This window comes from Brachypodium distachyon, chromosome 2, assembly GCF_000005505.3.
Source record: "Brachypodium distachyon strain Bd21 chromosome 2, Brachypodium_distachyon_v3.0, whole genome shotgun sequence".
In the NCBI taxonomy this organism is placed as follows: Eukaryota; Viridiplantae; Streptophyta; class Magnoliopsida; order Poales; family Poaceae; genus Brachypodium; species Brachypodium distachyon.
Genome location: NC_016132.3, coordinates 51,365,841 through 51,383,456, shown reverse-complemented (window position 1 = coordinate 51,383,456; position 17,616 = coordinate 51,365,841). Strand labels below are relative to the sequence as shown.

The 17,616-nt window shown below is 47.4% G+C and overlaps 2 protein-coding genes across 2 annotated transcripts; both read left to right on the top strand.

Annotated features, from left to right (window-relative positions):
• The first annotated feature begins 7,363 nt into the window (after window positions 1–7,363).
• On the top strand, window positions 7,364–9,410 carry LOC100824492 (polyphenol oxidase I, chloroplastic). The gene is made up of 2 exons (XM_003567146.4): window positions 7,364–8,301; window positions 8,423–9,410. The coding sequence occupies exons 1-2, from the start codon at window positions 7,450–7,452 to the stop codon at window positions 9,302–9,304; spliced, it is 1,734 nt and encodes a 577-aa protein (XP_003567194.1). The 5' UTR covers window positions 7,364–7,449; the 3' UTR covers window positions 9,305–9,410.
• A 4,345-nt stretch (window positions 9,411–13,755) lies between these two features.
• On the top strand, window positions 13,756–15,717 carry LOC100824183 (peroxidase 1). The gene is made up of 3 exons (XM_003567145.4): window positions 13,756–14,410; window positions 14,545–14,733; window positions 14,842–15,717. The coding sequence occupies exons 1-3, from the start codon at window positions 14,180–14,182 to the stop codon at window positions 15,427–15,429; spliced, it is 1,008 nt and encodes a 335-aa protein (XP_003567193.1). The 5' UTR covers window positions 13,756–14,179; the 3' UTR covers window positions 15,430–15,717.
• The last annotated feature ends 1,899 nt before the right edge of the window (window positions 15,718–17,616 follow it).

Here is a 17,616-nt window from a genome sequence, read left to right as displayed (position 1 = left end):
AGTGACTCAAATTTGTTCAAATATAAATGTATCAAAAAGTCACTTAATTAATATGGGACGGTGGGAGTAGTATACGAGAAGAAAGAAACCAAATCGATACTGCAGCGCTGCAAAGAATTTCCCAAAGAACACAAGGGCACCACACGCAAGGGGGAGCCGTTGGCCTAGAGCGAGTGCTAGTGTATTTGACAAACAATTGTATTTGAACCAAACAGCATACCTGGTGTGATCAAGAATCGAAATTATTAGAGAAATAAATTAAGCATCGAGATCAGGTTGGTTGAGTAAACAAGCTATAAACTTGCGTATCCTTGCTTGCAACTAAGCTCAAGTTGCTTTTATATGTGAACCCAACAACGTACTGTATATAATCCGTGCTCCGTACGAACTGAATCAAAGTTAATTAATCGCAGAGAAGAAGAAAAATGCAATCTCATATATCACACCCGTTGATTGGGATTGGTCCGAAGTAACGTGCATCCATGCTTGTAGTTAAGCATAAGCCTACAACTTGCGAGGTAGGTGCATGCAGTTGCAACCAGACTGACAACAATTGCACTATCGATGCGGGCCTGTCGATCTCGATCGTGATATGATTCGCCACAGCAAATTAGGTATTATACATGCTTGTGGAGATCTGGTGGTGTCACCGTGGCGACGCGCGGTATGACAGATGAGGCCCCACGATTTCAACGGTGGATCTGAGTATCACAGAGTATGCATTAATTCAGCTCGAACCCCCCAATGTGTTGAAGTCTTTGATGCTTCCCTGATTAGATCACAGGTGGCATGCATGCATGGTGTCGCAGTAACGACGGAATTTAAAATAGGGCTCTCGTGCAGAGCGTGTGGTGCATAATATACGAAGAACAAGTTAAGTCACTACTTGCTGCTCCAGTAAAACTGCAACCGCAGGTCTGTAACTTTTCAAGGTTTCCGTAGAACAAGTTGCATGGTGGAAAACATGCTATGCACAGGTCAGAAGTACAGATCTCTTTAGTTAAATATACACACGCATCTCTTTAGTTAGTATATTACTCGCTCCTTGTATTTTCTAAACAATTGTTTTTAGATGATATGAAAGAGGTCTCCATCTCGCCCTCTACATTGACAGATGCATTGACAGATGTAGAAACATAAATTATTAAAAATTTAGCATCACCAAAAAAGATACTCCAGAGTTTAGCATCACCAAAATGAGCATCATATTGCTCATTTCACATTTTTTAACGTATATGCATGGGTCCAAAGTTTCGGGACCATTTGGACGCTGCAGCATTCAATGCTCGAAAGAGAGCATTTATTTCACAATTCCGGCCGCCTATGGTTATCTATCCAGCGAAAGTCAAGTACTCCGTATACTACAGTACTAATATATTTTGGAGTATATGTGTAGCTCTTCACACTATATACTCTACACCTAAAGTTCCACATTATTTTTCGTGCAACGTGATCTCGCTAATGAACACCACAGAAATACTAGGGAACGTTCAAAAAAAAAATTAGGGAGCAGGGAACGCTCAAATTAACTTCAAACTATCTCAAACATTCGGGCGCGTCTAGAGATCCGGTCATCCGGGTACAGCTATAGCTACTAGCTAGGAGAATCAAGAACGCGTTCGTGGAGATCTCCACGTTTACCGATTGCGATCCATGTGATTGCTGCGATCCGGAGACCTTGTAGCGCCAACTTGTCCACTTGGATTTTCTCTGTTTCCCTTTCTTTGTCTTTCTTGTTCGGGGCCCTGTCTCTAGTCTGCCATGTTTACATTCATACTCACACTTCAAGGATTTGGCAGTTATATGTGTCTTTACCACTGCATACTCATGTGCGTCATTCAGAGCTACTGGCATCCTAAATTGTCACACATTAAGTATACAGCTTCGTTCTATATACGAAATTCGATAATGGATAATACAAATACCAATTTGGCTCGTAAGAACTCCATATAAAATATTTCAATGCCATGATTCATATTCTAGAGAAAAAATGCCATGATTCGAATACACTATATATAATTCGGATATCCATAATTTGATTCAAGTATTAATTAAGTGGATAAAGAATACAATTGTTTTCATATATGAATTCCAAAATAACTTGCCAAGTATCTTTTGTTTTCTCCGTTGTGTTTTCTTGCTAGCAGTTAGGCGGCATGTTTGTGAGGACTAGGTGGGCGTGTTAACCTGTTCTGTGTTGTTCCGTTCGTCCTTCTAGTAATGGAATCTGGATCGTTTAAAAAAATGAAATCCAAATAAGAAATATCTGAAAGGACAAGTGTCCCGTAGTCGCAGTCGTTGTTGTCAAACCCTTGAATCGATCTGAAGAACTTTGACTCCATATCTCATCGGCGCACACGCACAACAAGAAACCCTAACCTCACCGCCCTGATCAGGGAAGACAAAAACCTACATCGGCGCTTCACCGATCCTGTCCTGGCGAATGAACACAAATGAATCAGAGTGTGGAAGACCATCTTGATCAACGACGAAGTGTTGCCATCAGCGAAGCGCCCCCTCTGCGAGGACCACACCATCTTCCACACGCCCGCCGACAGTACGAAGCATCACTGAAACGAGGCCGACGCGGGAAGACCTTATTCCATGCCACCGCCATCATCTCCTTGCCGCCGATTTTTGACAAAAGTAGACACATATCAAAGCCTCTAGACAAGAAAAACTACATCCCTCACATGTAGATCAAGGCCTTCTTGCACAACCCTATGTGTTGAAGTCTACCGACGGAGTAGGAGAACGTCGACGATCTACCGACGGTGGGAGGGTGACATAGGAGATGGAACCCTAAATGTTTTTTCTATGATATAAGAGAAGAGAGGCAATGTTTGCGGGCATTTTGATCTACATAGCATTGCAATGATTAGTTAGGTGGTGGAAAAGAATACAAAGTTTAGAACGGATGAGCCGACCTTTAGATATAATTACTAAGATATGAAATATTTCTTTAGTTCGTAATTAAGTGCTCCTCCTTCTTTTGTGTCTAACAATAACAATAACAATAATCCAGTAATAGTAATAGTAATTATTATGTAAAATGATCATATTTTTTTATCAATAATGGCTAGAGGCTCCACTAGCACCCCTTTGGTCCTGGGTTCGAAGAATTTCCTGGTTTGACTCCCCATGGTAACGAAGTTAGAAGGCTTCTTCTTTCATGGATACCCGGGGCTTTCTTCCCCATGCAGGCCTTTTTTTTTACAATATATTAGAGATCTAGCCGCAGAAACGATCCAACTGCTAGTTTGTACTTGTAACGTGTAAGTTCACGAGCAAATCTAATATCTAATTAAAATAGCAGAAATTCTATGGCCTACATTTAACAAAAGTTATCGGACGGTGGAGATTTAGTCTACAGATAATTAAAACCCAAAGCAATCCTGAATACTTAGCCGCAGACACACAGCGAAGGAATATGGACTCATATTTGCAATTGGAGTTCAAGTATAATTAGCCATCCAATCAGAGCTCAGGCAAGAGTTCAAGCAATCGGAGGTCAGGAGTAATACGCCACGTAATCCCCTCCACGTCCGTATAGTATCCAACCTGAAATCGGTATGGATTCTCTGCCCATCAAAGACATCACACGGCATCTACAAGATCACAACTATCTCCGTGTCCATAATAAATCCTAACACGTTTGATTTTCCAACCACATAACACTGCTTCTGCTTGCCGGTTGCTATACAGACACAAATTCTACAATTAGGAATTAGCTCGATCAGTACATCACATAGCACGGAGCGCCATATGTAGGTGTTCTAGCAGCAAGCCCGAGCAATTGATGAATCTCCTGCCCAGTACTTGAGATCAATTTGATCGAGGGACTCGATTGTCTGACCTCGCCAAGCGGAGTTCACACGCAACAAATAGCCCCTGCCACGCTAAGGTACAGGCACGGGCACAAAGCAGTGGCGGACCCAAGATAAATTTAAAGGTGTGACAGAGTTTACAGAGCAAGAAATCTTGTGCGATGTTATTATGCAAAAGCCCATTGAAATACTGGAAATATATTAATGTGAAGATACTGGCGCTCAAAATACCTAAACAACAAATATATATTACTTTGAAGGTACTGGCGCTCAAAATTCCTCAACGGATGAAAATAACATGAACATGGACTTCACAATATATAATATACTTCCTCCAATCCATAATAACTGTTGTGTTTCAGATTTGGAATTAACTTAGTGCATAGTTGTACTAAATCTGAGATACTTATTACGGATCGGAGTGAGTATATTGCCAACAATTCCTTCGGAATTGCATCTAAAATTGAACTTCTAGTTTTATTAGTTGATGTTGCAAATCTTTCGCTTCACAAATGAGCTATCACTTCTCTTGCAAAGGAAGGACCGGAATATTGTTGAAGCCATGTCTTTGGTTACAGAGGGGTCTGGGGTTTCTGCAATTCTACACTTTGAGTTCTAAAGTTTCAAATTCAATTTTTTAATATACCTCATGATGTTTCGTGATTCTTCTTCAACGGCATCTTGGTGAAGGGAAACCTGCTGCAATATGTGTCCTCCTCGCCGGTCTCCTCCTGCCTCCGCAGCGCCTAACGGCGTGACTGCCCACCCGCCGGTGTCAGCGACCCGGCATGCTGCTGTGCCGCCCTGAGCCCCTGACGTGGTGGCGCGCTCTTTGCTTCTCCCTCCCGTGCTTGCACGTGATGTTGCGGCCCGGCGGCAGGTCGAAGACGGGAGACTGGAGGATCGACGCAGGAGACCAAACAAAGTCGAATAGATGCGATCCTGGGAATCGGGAACGCTTGGCGGCCTGGACAATCGATTAGTTACGCGATCGGATCGAGACAAGGGAGGGACAGAGTCGATGTTGAGGCTTGGGCTGTGGTCAGTGGGCTTGTGGGCCAGAAATTAGGTGTGGCGGCGGCGGCACCATGCCGTATCGGTGCGTCCGCGCCTGCTTCAAAGGACAAGGTGGCAAAACAACGAGTAAGTCCAAACCAAGAACAAAACTGCATGCATCTATTTGTCTTTGTAATACACACTTACCTTTGGTACCATGGATATATGCCTCAGACGCAGACCCAGATTTCTAAAGCAATAGAAATATTATGGCCCAGATATTCAAAAAATTGACGTATGGTTTAGAATGGTCAGAAACCAATCAATTTGATCTGATCATAAGGAGGTATATGAAACCAATTGGAAATCTATTAGTATATAATTAAAACAAAATGACAAGAAGTCAACATGTCCGTCCACATAGGTTAAAATATATCCACTGTTGATTTTAGATTTTAATGGTTATGATTAGATACTAGAAACTTTCGGCCCGGACACCTAAATAGTTGGCGGACCGATTGAATGTTACTCCGTACTTGCGATGTCATACTCCATAGTGAGTGGTTTGTCAGCTGGACTCTGTGAGGGTACACATATTAACTTAAAGCGCTAATTAAAATTAGAACCGGTGTCCTAAACTTCTACATGTACATAAAACAATCCAATATCTCCACTATAATTTATTATGACATTTCATATATATTTACAAAAATATGTAAAAAAAATCCAATATCCCTACCCTTGGATGTACGTATAAGGACGTTCGATGTATAAGCATCATGTCGATTGACAAAACCCGTTGCAGTGTGACATGTGACCGGCCGGATCGCATATCGTAAAGTGCAGAACGTACAATTAGACCTGCTCTAAGAAGGACCATGTATGCATGGTCGCTTGCTAGCAATTCTACTTATATATTCAACAGGGATCAAACGACTTATTTTTTTCTCTAGAAACCAAGTGAAAAGTAAACAAACCGTATTTTGAATCTATGAACCAATTAAAAAAGACATAATTCCTCGGTCCAACAAAAGATGTCTCAAGTTTGTCAAAATTTGGATGTATTTAGACATGACTTAGTGTATAGATGCATTCAAATTTAGTCAAAGTTGAGACATCTTTTGTTGGACGGAGGAAATAACATCAAATACGAAGACAAAAAAAAGGAAAATTGAAATGTTGCAAATATATCATATGTTTGAGACATTAACACTCGAGCGAAAAAGGCAAGCTGGAACAAGCTACTCCAACCGCGGATGACGTCCTGCCATACTATATATAATCGCAGCTCATATGAGATATTTAGTAAATAACTTGATGCTGAAGGGGCTATATTTTGAAAAAAGGAAATAGAAAAGAAAACGATGTGGCTTAGATGTTATTTATATCGGATAAAAAACATGGTTAGGAAGTATATTTGGCTTCATACATCAGCAGATGCACCACCGCCGAATCCATGCCCGTGTCAACATCCGCTGACCGGTAGGGGAACGCTCGCAACGAAGACACCAACCGGAAGACAATCTATCACATGCGCACCAAAATTCATGACTATGACCACAAACCGGACACCTGAAATTGCATATCTCTCGCCACCAGCCACCGGAAACGCGAGGACTGATAACGTATTTTTTTTCGAAAATCATACATGTCAATGGAATGATTGGCCTAATAGATACGAATTGGGATGAATAAAAATCAATGCTTATTGCGTCATGCATAAAAAACTAAGGATGAAAAAAATATCTAAACTTATATAATCGGTGTTGAAAATAATACCTTTTAAATAAGAAAATAAAAGCAATAAAAAATACATGTGTTACATGTAGAAGCTCAACAATTTTGTATTGCACACAATATTAATAAAATAAAACTCTCTTTCAAAAAACATGTAATAACTATCTAATCTACAATATATTGTGTTATGAATTTAAACTCATCTAATTAAGCGTTCAAAACTCTCTAAACTCTCTATTTTGATAGGTATAAAAATATAAAAAATCAAATATTTCAAAAAGAATTATCGAACAATTTCAAGTACAATACATCAAAATTGCATACAAAATGAATCTAATAAAAACAAAAATATAAAAACATCATTTCATTAAGTCTAGCCATGCAGATTGCGCGGGTTACCCCGCTAGTTGTTTTTTATTTTTCCAAAAAAAAATTGTTTTTTCTTTGATCAAACCAGCTTTGTGAACAATGAAGAGAAAAAAGAAGGAGGAAATAGATGAAAAAACAGCTTTGTGAAAAAATGAAGAGAAAATCAAGAAAGAGGGAGAAAATAGATGAAAAAAGACCAGCTTTAATTGTGAAAATGAAGAGAAAAGAAAGAGGGAGGAAATAGAGGACAGGATCGAGATGATGAGGCAGAGAGGCGCAGGACCTCGATCTTCCTGTATCTGGCCTATGAACGGACAGGACCAGTACTCCATGTGATGTGGCCCAGCGCACCCTCCTCGTGTATCTCGTGAATATATCGTGACTCGCCTTTGCCAAGCGCAATGCACGTATGAAGGGGAGAAAAAACTCTCGCCCTATATATTCTCTGCTCTGAAACGAAGCAACAGCGCGAGCAGTTTAGCCAACATAACCGTGTGTGCAAAGCATTGGCCTAATCGCCATGGCCATGAGTACTAGATGCCATGCTCCGCTCGCAGCCTGCGTCTTTCTCGTCTGTGCCGTCTCCATGGCCGTCTACACCGCCTTCCCACTCTCCATGAGCCCATGTACCAACTCTCTGTCGAGAGCGCTCCTCGCCATCTCCGGCCTAGACCCGTACATCACTTCATGCGCAGACCACGACGACGCCTCCGCCGCCCGACTTTCCGACGGCGGCGGCAGCGACAACATTATCGGCGGGCCGATCGTGACCAACCTACTAACGTGCGGCAATGCAACCCTCCCGCCGCACGCGCTCCCGCCATTCTACTGCTGCCCACCGATGACCACGGCCGAGCCAATCAACTTCACGTTCCCGGACCCGTCGGAGCCGCTCAGGGTCCGGCGGCCGGCGCACGCGGTGGGCGCGGAGTACATGGCCAAGTACGAGCGCGTGATAGCGCTGATGAAGGCGCTGCCGCACAGCGACCCGCGGAGCTTCTACCAGGTGGCCAACATCCACTGCGCCTACTGCACCACCTCTTACCGGCAGGCGAACCCGAAGCTGGGCGTCCAGATCCACTTCTCCTGGCTCTTCTTCACTTTCCACCGCGCCCACCTCTACTTCTTCGAGCGCATCGCGGCCAAGCTGCTCGGGGAACCTGAGTTCGCGTTGCCGTTCTGGAGCTGGGACGTGCCGGAAGGGATGAGGATGCCGGTGGAGTTCGCCAACTCGTCCTCGGTGTTGTACGACCCCATACGGAACCCGAGCCACGCGCCGCCCAAGCTCGTAGACCTGGACTTCCTTGGCCCGGAGAAGAACTTCACCGATGAGCAGCAGATCCAGCACAACCTCAGGGTCATGTATAAACAGGTGTGTGTTCGTACCTTTTTTTTTCTCGAACTTATGTTACGTGTATACCTGGAAGCACTAGCTATCTATCTACGGGCCGGTATAATTTGTAGCTGTTAATAAGCTTGTTTGACAATTTCAGATGATTGGCAACGCCGCTTTGCCCTCCCTCTTCCACGGCCAGCCCTACCGTGCCGGCCAGAACGACATGCCAGGCGCAGGGACAGTGGAGTTGGCCCCGCACAACACAGTGCACACATGGACCGGCGACATAACACTCCCCAACGTGGAGAACATGGGCGATTATTACTCCGCCGGTCGCGATCCGATCTTCTACCCGCACCACAATAACATCGACCGCCTGTGGCAAGCCTGGCGCGACGCCGGCGTGGCCCGCGGCTACCGCGGCCACGTCGACTTCACGGACCCCGACTGGCTCGACTCCTCCTTCCTCTTCTACAACGAGGACGCTCGCCTCGTGCGCATCACCGTTCGAGACGTGCTCGACACCGAGAAGCTCCGGTACACCCACGCCGGCGTCGGCATGCCGTGGCTCGACGCGAAGCCGCCTACCACCCCCAACGTGAACACCAAGAAAGGCTCGCTCAAGTCCGTCAGGTTCCCGGTGTCCCTCGACGCGGCTGTGTCCGCGGAGGTGAGGCGGCCGCGCGTGCTACGAAGCCGGCACGAGAAAATGGCGCAGGAGGAGGTGCTGGTGGTCGAGGGCGTCGAGACCAACGGCAACGAACTGGTCAAGTTCGACGTGTTCGTGAACGCCATGGAGCACGAGAAGGTGGAGGCAGGCGGGCGGGAGTTGGCCGGGACCTTCGTGTCCATGAAGCAGCCCAGCATGGACCACCGTACAGGGAAGAGGAAGCCGATGAAAACGAGCATGAGGGTGGCGTTGAACGAGCTCTTGGAAGATCTGGGCGCCGATGGCGACGAGAGCGTGACCGTGACCTTGGTGCCGAGGCGTGGGAACGTTAGGATTGGAGGCCTGAGAATCGTGTACATGACGGAATGAGATTAGTACGTTGCATCACGAAACATGCACCATACACCACTGTAAATCTCTGAGTCGTTTTTGTTGTTGACGGAAACAAATTCGTTGCTGTGCTATGTTTGTCATTCGTTCTCATTTTCAGTTGAGCACGTGCATGTCTCAGTCCGAGCCCGCAACTAGTTAATTTTCTGTGCTCATTTTGACGCGAGGGGCACGCGCGTCCATGCCGGATCACGCACGGCGTGTTCCAGCTCCTCCTTGTATACCTTGTCCCTAGGATAGGATGGTGTGGGTGCGACTGGATCGTGGATCGCATTCACGGGCCAGTTTCCTTTAAATAATGCTGCGGCAGTTCACTCAACGCCGAAATATCACTGTCTTAGTTAGCGTGAATCTCGGGTTTAGCTCACAACTGTCGCCGCCGCCGCTTCCCGTAGTGTTTATGTTTTAAAAAATACACGCACATGTGGTTCTAACTAAGGACACGCACACAAGCGGTTGTATATATACGCGTGTGGTTCTACAAAGTCTCGGTCTCTCGGGCCATTTTGATGTAAAGAAAATTTAACTGTCTTGGGCCGTTTTCAGTAAGGAATAAAAAGGATTGGGCCTCACAGCTGTTCTAGTGGCTCTGGGCAGTGACGACTCGTCCATGGGCTATGGCCTGCAAGTAAGTACTACCACGCTCGCCCGTAAGTTCGGCCCGTGCGACGTTGCCGTGGGCCATTGGCGATTCCGCGCGGCACGACGGAGGTGGCACTTTGCCGGGCGCTGCTGCCGTGCGAGACGTGGCAGCCTGGCTCAAAGGTGGAGCTGGGCTCCAGCTGGGCTCAAAAATAGTTACAAACTGAGCCATCGAGCGGAGGTGTTTACGGGGCAGTCTGTTCGTGCGTGAGTTCACGGAGACGAGTATACGTGTGTGTGTGAGTGCTTGCGTCTGTACTGTATTTTCTTAAAAAAAAGTCATCGAGCTGGTATGAAAAAAAAAGTTCTCCACCGTTTTAAACCATTTAGAACAACCCTAATTCACACAAAGAGGATGGACCAGCCAACCGGTACTCGGTCACTCCATTCCCATCTTTGCAGTGTTTGCTTTTTCAAAAAAACGAAAATACACAAAGTGTAAATTTCAGAAAAAACACAGGTTTTGAGGCTAGGATTTCACGAATACACAAGTTTTGTGATTTGCAACAAAAAATCACAGGTTTTGAGCCTAATTGTTTCAGAAAACCCAAGTGAGCCTCGCCGCCGCCGCCGCCGCTGCGCCCCGCGCCCCCGCTGAGCCCCACGGCCGCCGCCGTCGCTAAGCCCCTCGCGCCGCCTCCTGCGCGCCGCCGCTCCCCCCCACGGGCCACTCCGCAGGGCCGCCGAGCTGCTGCCCTCGTACCTCCGCGCTGCCGTGTGTCTCCCCTCTGCTGCGAAGTTGATCCATCGATAGCGAGGTCACGACGGTCGTCGGAGCCCATCTCCGTCGGCTTGTTGCAAGGCACGGCCGGCCAAAATATGTGCTAATTTCCTGTTTTTTAATTTGATTTGGAGTTGGGAGCAAACTGCAAATATATACTAAGATGAGGGGCTGGGAAAAAAGAATCCGTCTGACGTGGCGACTTACCTGTGGGCCCTACCTGTCAGTTTCGCTGTCAAAAGTGCTTAATCCAGGTCATTTGGGTTTTCTGAAACAATTAAACTCAAAACCTGTGGTTTTTTGTTGCAAAGCACAAAACTTGTGTCCCCGTAAAACCCTATCCCCAAAACCTATGGTTTCTTGAAATTTGCTCATACACAAATTTGTAGGTATTACTATGGTATTTGCAGATGTTTGTTCTCATAAGAAAGTACTACGAGGAGTATTCCTAGTTCCCCACATGTACTTTTGAAACATTTCCAGCCTTCCTCTAAGGGCCTTTTTGATTCGCGGGATTTCAAAAACACAGGAATATGAAAAACATAGGATTTGAATGTCATGGCATGTTGAATCCTATGGAAATTCAAACTGCAGGAATGTGTAGTAGAAGTTGTTTGATTGACCACAGGAAAAATGCAGGATTTGCTTAAAGGATTACATGCCACTCCATTGTTGTCATAGAGACAAAGGAAATTTTCCATGAGGTTGGATCTCATGAAAATTTTCCTTTGGAATTGCATGCAAAGTAGTCCATAAGAAATATTCCTATGGTTTCAAATCCTGCAAATCAAACGAGCTATGAAGGAAAAAATCTTTAGAAATATAACCCTCCAAATTTTCTATGAAATTCCTTTGAATCAAAGGGCCCTAAGTTCTAACCAGAAGATTGTCAGAGATGCAAGACCAAGCTGGTTGAACATCTCCTTGGTCTAAGAGCATCTTAGGGCGTGTTTGGTATCTCGCACGGGTCTTGGCTCGCACCCGAGCTACAGAGTGACAGACGTTTGGTTTCCTCGCTCGCTTCCAGCGCCTGCAGCCGCCGTGCAAAATACCCCCTCCGAGCCTGCACCCAAAAAACGTGGGGATCGGCCGTTTTTTGGATGCAGCGAACGATTCTCCCTCCGCCGCCTTCCTGCAACTGCAGGTTTGCTGCCCCTGTTGCCTCGGCCATCGTCCCACCGCCGCTCCGGCCGCCGCTCCTTCCTCCGCCGCCTCGGCTGTCGCTCGCCGCCCGCTTTCCGCGCTCCGCCCGCCATCTGCAGTTCCGCCGCCGCCGCTCCTCGCCCGCAGCAGGTCGCGCCACGGCCTACAGCCGCTCTCCTCTAACTCTCCCAGCACCGGCAGCTCTTCTTCTTACTCTTCCAGCGCACCATCTCGTGATCCCGTCCAGGCTCCACCTCCGGCATACAACGAATACCAAACGGTGGGCTGCAGGCGGACAGTGCACCCCAGCTGCTGCAGCCCAGCTGCCCGTATCTCCGCTGCGATGCGAGCAATGGCCGGCAGCCTTTCCAAACACGCCCTTAGCAGATCGTTTATCCAGCACTGATCCGTAAATATTTTGGTTACGCACGAAATGTTCCAAATAGGCCCATTAAACGGTCTCTTAAGACAGCCGGTCCGTGGTAAAACATTCTGTCCACGTACTATATCTAGCGCTCAAAATCAACCGTTCAAGGGTCTAACTCCTCACTTCCTCCACCTTCCCCATGCGCAGGCCACCATCAAATCCGGTGAAATCTGTCTGATCCCGCACGGTACCCTCAAACTATGCTAGTTTAAGGATATGTTTTGCCTGATGCAAATCGATACCTTAAATTAATTTTAAGGTCTAGCTTTATATGTTTTGAAGGACCTATTTTATACGGAATTTGGGAGAGACGTTCTAATAAGTAATAACCACCACCAAGTAGCCTCCAAAACCAGCCTGGCCCCGATCCAAATTGATGATGTTTGCTCTAATGGTTTGGTTGATCAGATCTTAAGAGTTTTTTTACAGCATAAGAAAAAGTACGAGTTTGTGTGTTTACTAAAGTTCTTGTGTAGAAAAAGGATACATATTTACTAATGTTTGCTCTGAGGGTTTGGTTGACCAGATCCTATGAACACCTCTGAAAAATTGAGCCAGCAGATTTTGAAAAATTGATGAAATCACCGCAGGTGAAAATATGACACCCAACCAGCCCATCTGAGATAAGTCCACTTCACGTTTACTGATGTATTTTGCTCCGAACATATCAGTTTTAGGTTCGCTCTCTGCCACGTTGGTGCAACAACAACAAATCTCGAGCTTGTCAAGTTCGGGGGTGTGCCATCAACTGATCAACCAAAGCTCTTGTGCTGGGAGCTCATGGTTGAGGAGAGGAGGGCATGCCTGCTCAGTGCGCAGTGTTGTTAGAACAACAGGAAAACAACCGCGCGTATTCTTCTGGCCGAAGATGAGGGCAACTGGTTGCTCCGCTTGTCATCAGAACTATGTTGGTACTTTTCGTTCTTTTATGAAGGTTAGCCGTGCACAACAGCACAATGTCCTCATCAAGCAATTTTAAGGGCATATATACTTTTGTTCCTTTGCAGCAACAGGAAGACGATAACTAAGTCGAACAAAGTCCAGCCTCATCTGGACAAATAAACTAAGGAACAAAGAATCCACGGCTGACTGATTTTAAAATTGCGTTATGTCGACCGCGATACTCTGACTTTGACAAGTTCTGGTATGCATAAACAGCGACTACCCAGCAGCAGGTGGGAGGTAGCTTACCACGAAGAACCGAATGCTTGCACAGCTTGGCCTCCGTCGTGCCACACGTACGTACCTACCGCTGGTCAGCTGCACAGCCGATCAGACCAGTTAAAATCTAGGTTCCTGAATATTTCTCCATTTGGTCAGTTCGTTTTTCATAAGATGCTTGCAGGCCCGCTATATATATGTAAAAGTCTTTCTATCACGAAGACATGCTCTGCTCCTCTCTGGTCGGCTGAGACGTGTGAAAAGCGCGCATTTGACAAGTGCAAAAGCCCCATCACCGCCGTCCACACACCAATCTGCTCGCGCACTCGCGCCTCGTGTCCCGTGTGAATGGGGATTTTTGTTCCCTTCTTATTCCGGGGTGCCCAATTCCGCGTAGCCTCCAGCGTTCCATCCCCAGCTAGCTAGCCTTTGGCAGCCTCAGTTTTTAACCAACTTGCGAAATTCCGAGCTTCTCGACAGCGATGGCCAACCTATCACCAAACCGTGCCTCTCTCTAGCTCGCGGCGAAGACTTCTCATGATTTCTTTATTCTCGCATTCCGGGGGGTTTTATTCGCGGGATGTCGATTCCCCGGCGATTCTGAAGTCCAGCTCGATCTCCTTCACCTTCCACGAGTTTCCTGCTGACCCGAGATAGTTCCATTCAGACGTTCTTGAGCTGCTTATAGCTTCCTCTCGTCGATCGACGGCCGGCTTCCGGCGGTTCGCGTGCGCGCCTCTTCTCTTCCCCTTCTGCCGGGATGGCATTGGACGTCGTCCTCGTCAGGTTACTCATCATTGCGGCCGTGGCGAGCGTTCTGCCGGCGCGGGGCCGCGCGGATGGCGCCGCCGGGCTCGCGATCGGGTTCTACAACGAGAAGTGCCCGGGCGCGGAAGATCTGGTGCTGGAAGAGATGCGTGACATCGTCCATGAAGACAGGACCCTCGGGCCGGCGCTGCTGCGGCTTCTCTTCCACGACTGCTTCGTCAGGGTACGTGTTGGCTGCGTTGCGTGCGGCGTCTTCCCATGTCGCGTCGCGTGCACGAGCCGCGTGGTTGGCGAGGCTTATTAATTCGATCGTGTTAGCTTTGCTTAAAGTGGATGATTAATCTGCGTGATGTGCAGGGGTGCGACGCGTCGATCATGCTGAAATCGAGGAGCAAGAAGGGGGAGAGGGACGCCAAGCCGATGAGCTACAGCCTCCGCGGCTTCGACGAGGTGGAGCGGATCAAGGCCAAGCTGGAGGAGGCGTGCCCGCTGACCGTGTCGTGCGCGGACATCATCATCATGGCGGCGCGGGACGCCGTGTACCTGGTAAATTCATTCAGCTAGCACACACCCACAATCCTCCCTTCCATCAGCGAGCTCGCGCCATGGATGTCATCTCATCAAACGGCTTCAAATTCGATCCTTCTTCTCCAGAACAACGGGCCACGGTTCCCGGTGGAGACGGGACGCCGGGACGGCAAGGTGTCCAACTGCGTGGACGCCGAGAACGACCTGGCGCCCCCGAATGCCAACATTGTCGATCTTAAAACCTACTTCAGCGTCAAGAACCTGTCCTGGAAGGACCTGGTGGTGCTGTCAGGGAGCCACACGATCGGTTCCTCCCAGTGCGCCGCGTTCGCGGGGGACCGGCTGTACAACCACAGCGGCAAAGGGATGCAGGACCCGACCCTGAACAAGACCTACGCCCCGGACCTGCGGATGATGTGCGAGGCCGGGAACGAGACGGACACGACGCCGGTGAGCATGGACCCCGGGAGCCCCCACGAGTTCGACCTGAGCTACTACAGGGACGTGTACAGCAACAAGGGCCTCTTCGTCTCCGACCAGGCGCTCCTCGACGACAAGCTCACGCACGACTACGTGGCAAGGATGGCCGCCGCGCCGTCGCCCGACGAGTTCTTCGACGACTACGCGGCAGCCATGATCAACATGGGGAGGATGGAGGTGCTCACGGGCCACAACGGGGAGATCAGGAAAATCTGCGGCGCCTACGTTGACTAATCGAGCCAGCGCGGTTGGTTGTTGATGGTGAGTTGGTGCGAGTGCTTTTCGATCCGTCGTCATGTGGACACGGGCCACGCGCGCCGGTGTGGGAACCAGCCGCACCTGCCTTATTCTGTTGAGGTGGTTATGGAATTGACCACGCCACGCGGCGACATTTTCTTGCCGTCGACGAGACTCGGGTTTGTATATATGTACAGAATCATCTGTTTGTTCTTGATTGACCCAAGATTTGGCAAGGTGTATTTTCTCTTAAATAGACATAATTAATCTAACATCTAATATCTATCTGATCTAAATCTAATCTAATATGTAATTAAACTAGCAGAAATTCTATGCCCAAGATTTTACAAAAGTTATCCTACGGTTCAGATTTGTCCATCTAGATTTTCCAAAAGCTAACGTCGGATTTGTTCAGAAGTAGTACAATCCAACCCGACCAAACAAATCAATCCGACCAGCATATTAACCCAATCGAACCATTGTTGTATAAAGCAACCCGGCCAAATCATCCAAATCATGCCAAGTTCCCAAATTAATTACGGCTGGAAGATGAGCGTTAAGAAAGAAAGAGAAGCCGGCGAGGGGCGCCACGCGCAGCACCTCGGTGCGGAGCCTGACGCTCGAAATCCGCGATCTCCTCCAGGAATCAACCCGGAGCTCGCCGGTCGGTCGCCGCGGCGGAGAGGAGTGGTGTCAATTCGCGAGATCGATTTTGACGAGGAGCTGCAGGCGGAGTTTGCGAGGGTGATGGACTGATGGAGGACCCGCGTCAAGGGCCCCCATCGGAAGTCCACGGCGGCGGCGAGGGAGCCGGCGATGCAGGAGGTGGAGCAGTCACGCTAATGCTGTCCACCAAGGTAAGCCCTCTTCCTTGGAGTTCCTGGACTTGGGGTTTACACGCTCGAGGTAGAAGGCTTCGGTTTCTGATTGGAGCGTGCAGAAGGGATGGATGGAGTAGTCATGGATGGATAGGGTGCCACGGGATGGGGTTCCGTGATTCAGACTTTTTTGAAGTTTTTTTCTTTACATCAGGTCCAGATTTATTGAAACCAATAAATCAAATACGGAGCAATTAATAAAAGCAAATTGAAACAAATCGGTAAATTTTCAAAAATAAAAAAACTTGGTAAGAACGTAACCTAGAGGTTTGTTACCTATTATAGACCAAATCTCACTCAAGTTAACGTCAATATGGAGATATGCAAATTGATTTCTGATCTGGACTGAGTAGAAAAAAAATCGGGAATAGATACAAATTTGATCTGATAGGCATGGAGAAATTCGGAAAAAAAAAGCATATCGAAACAAACCGGTAATTAAAAAAACAACCGTAAGAAGATAACATAGTGGTTTTGAAAGGGCATTTCTCCCTAAGTAGTTTTGGTGGTGATGAAAACATGTGTGGTTATCTTATCTTGTGCTAAGTATTTCAGGTTTTATAAAGAACTCGACACAAGATGAGTTGTGGGCCCCTAGAAAGGAAAGAAGCGTAGCGGTGTTTAGCGGCTTTTTCGGTTGATTTGAGTCGTAGGACATCCGTACTATTAAGAGGGGATCCACGAGGAAAGGTAAGGGGTGAATCAATTTCATGTACACATCTACACTATATTGCACCCACTAAAAAGCCTACCCAAAAAGGTGTTTGTTGAAAACATGTTTCAAGTTGTGTTTCAGGCTGTTTTGGATTCCAGGCGGCGGAACTTCCGCCCGAACCTTCAGGTGCTCTCTGTTAATTCCGAAGGAATATGCGGAACTTCCGGTCAGCCAGAAGTTCTGGCTATTTAGTGGAAGTTCCGGCCTATCCCAGCGCAGTGCATAACGGCTCGATTTTTGGGATCCCATATAAGTACCCCTTTGTCCCCAACGAGCCAATAGACCGTTTCCACAGCCAAGAACACCCCAACACCATTCAAGAACACCTCAAGCTTAAATCTTCAAGATCTTCCTCCCTAGCCACTCCCAACTCTTGATTCTTTAAGGATTGGAGGAGAGGATCTTGCCCTAGGGTTTCGCCAAGTCAAAAAGTTGATTCCCCTTGTTTTCTTTGTGGATTTCGTTTCTCTTGGGTTGTTGGGAACCCTAGATAGAAGCGGTCACCTCGAGCTCTCCCTTGGTGTGAGGAGCTTGAGGCTTGGATTGGGAGCCTCCTATTGAATTGTGGAGTTTGCCCTGGTCAAGTTTGTA

Bases quoted from the DNA above. Each gene is read 5' to 3' on its own strand.
- LOC100824492 (XM_003567146.4), top strand. From the start codon at position 7,450: ATGGCCATGAGTACTAGATGCCATGCTCCGCTCGCAGCCTGCGTCTTT. The intron at 8,302-8,422 runs GTGTGTGTTCGT...TGACAATTTCAG, and splicing joins TCAGGGTCATGTATAAACAG to ATGATTGGCAACGCCGCTTT.
- LOC100824183 (XM_003567145.4), top strand. From the start codon at position 14,180: ATGGCATTGGACGTCGTCCTCGTCAGGTTACTCATCATTGCGGCCGTG. The intron at 14,411-14,544 runs GTACGTGTTGGC...CGTGATGTGCAG, and splicing joins TCCACGACTGCTTCGTCAGG to GGGTGCGACGCGTCGATCAT. The intron at 14,734-14,841 runs GTAAATTCATTC...CTTCTTCTCCAG, and splicing joins CGCGGGACGCCGTGTACCTG to AACAACGGGCCACGGTTCCC.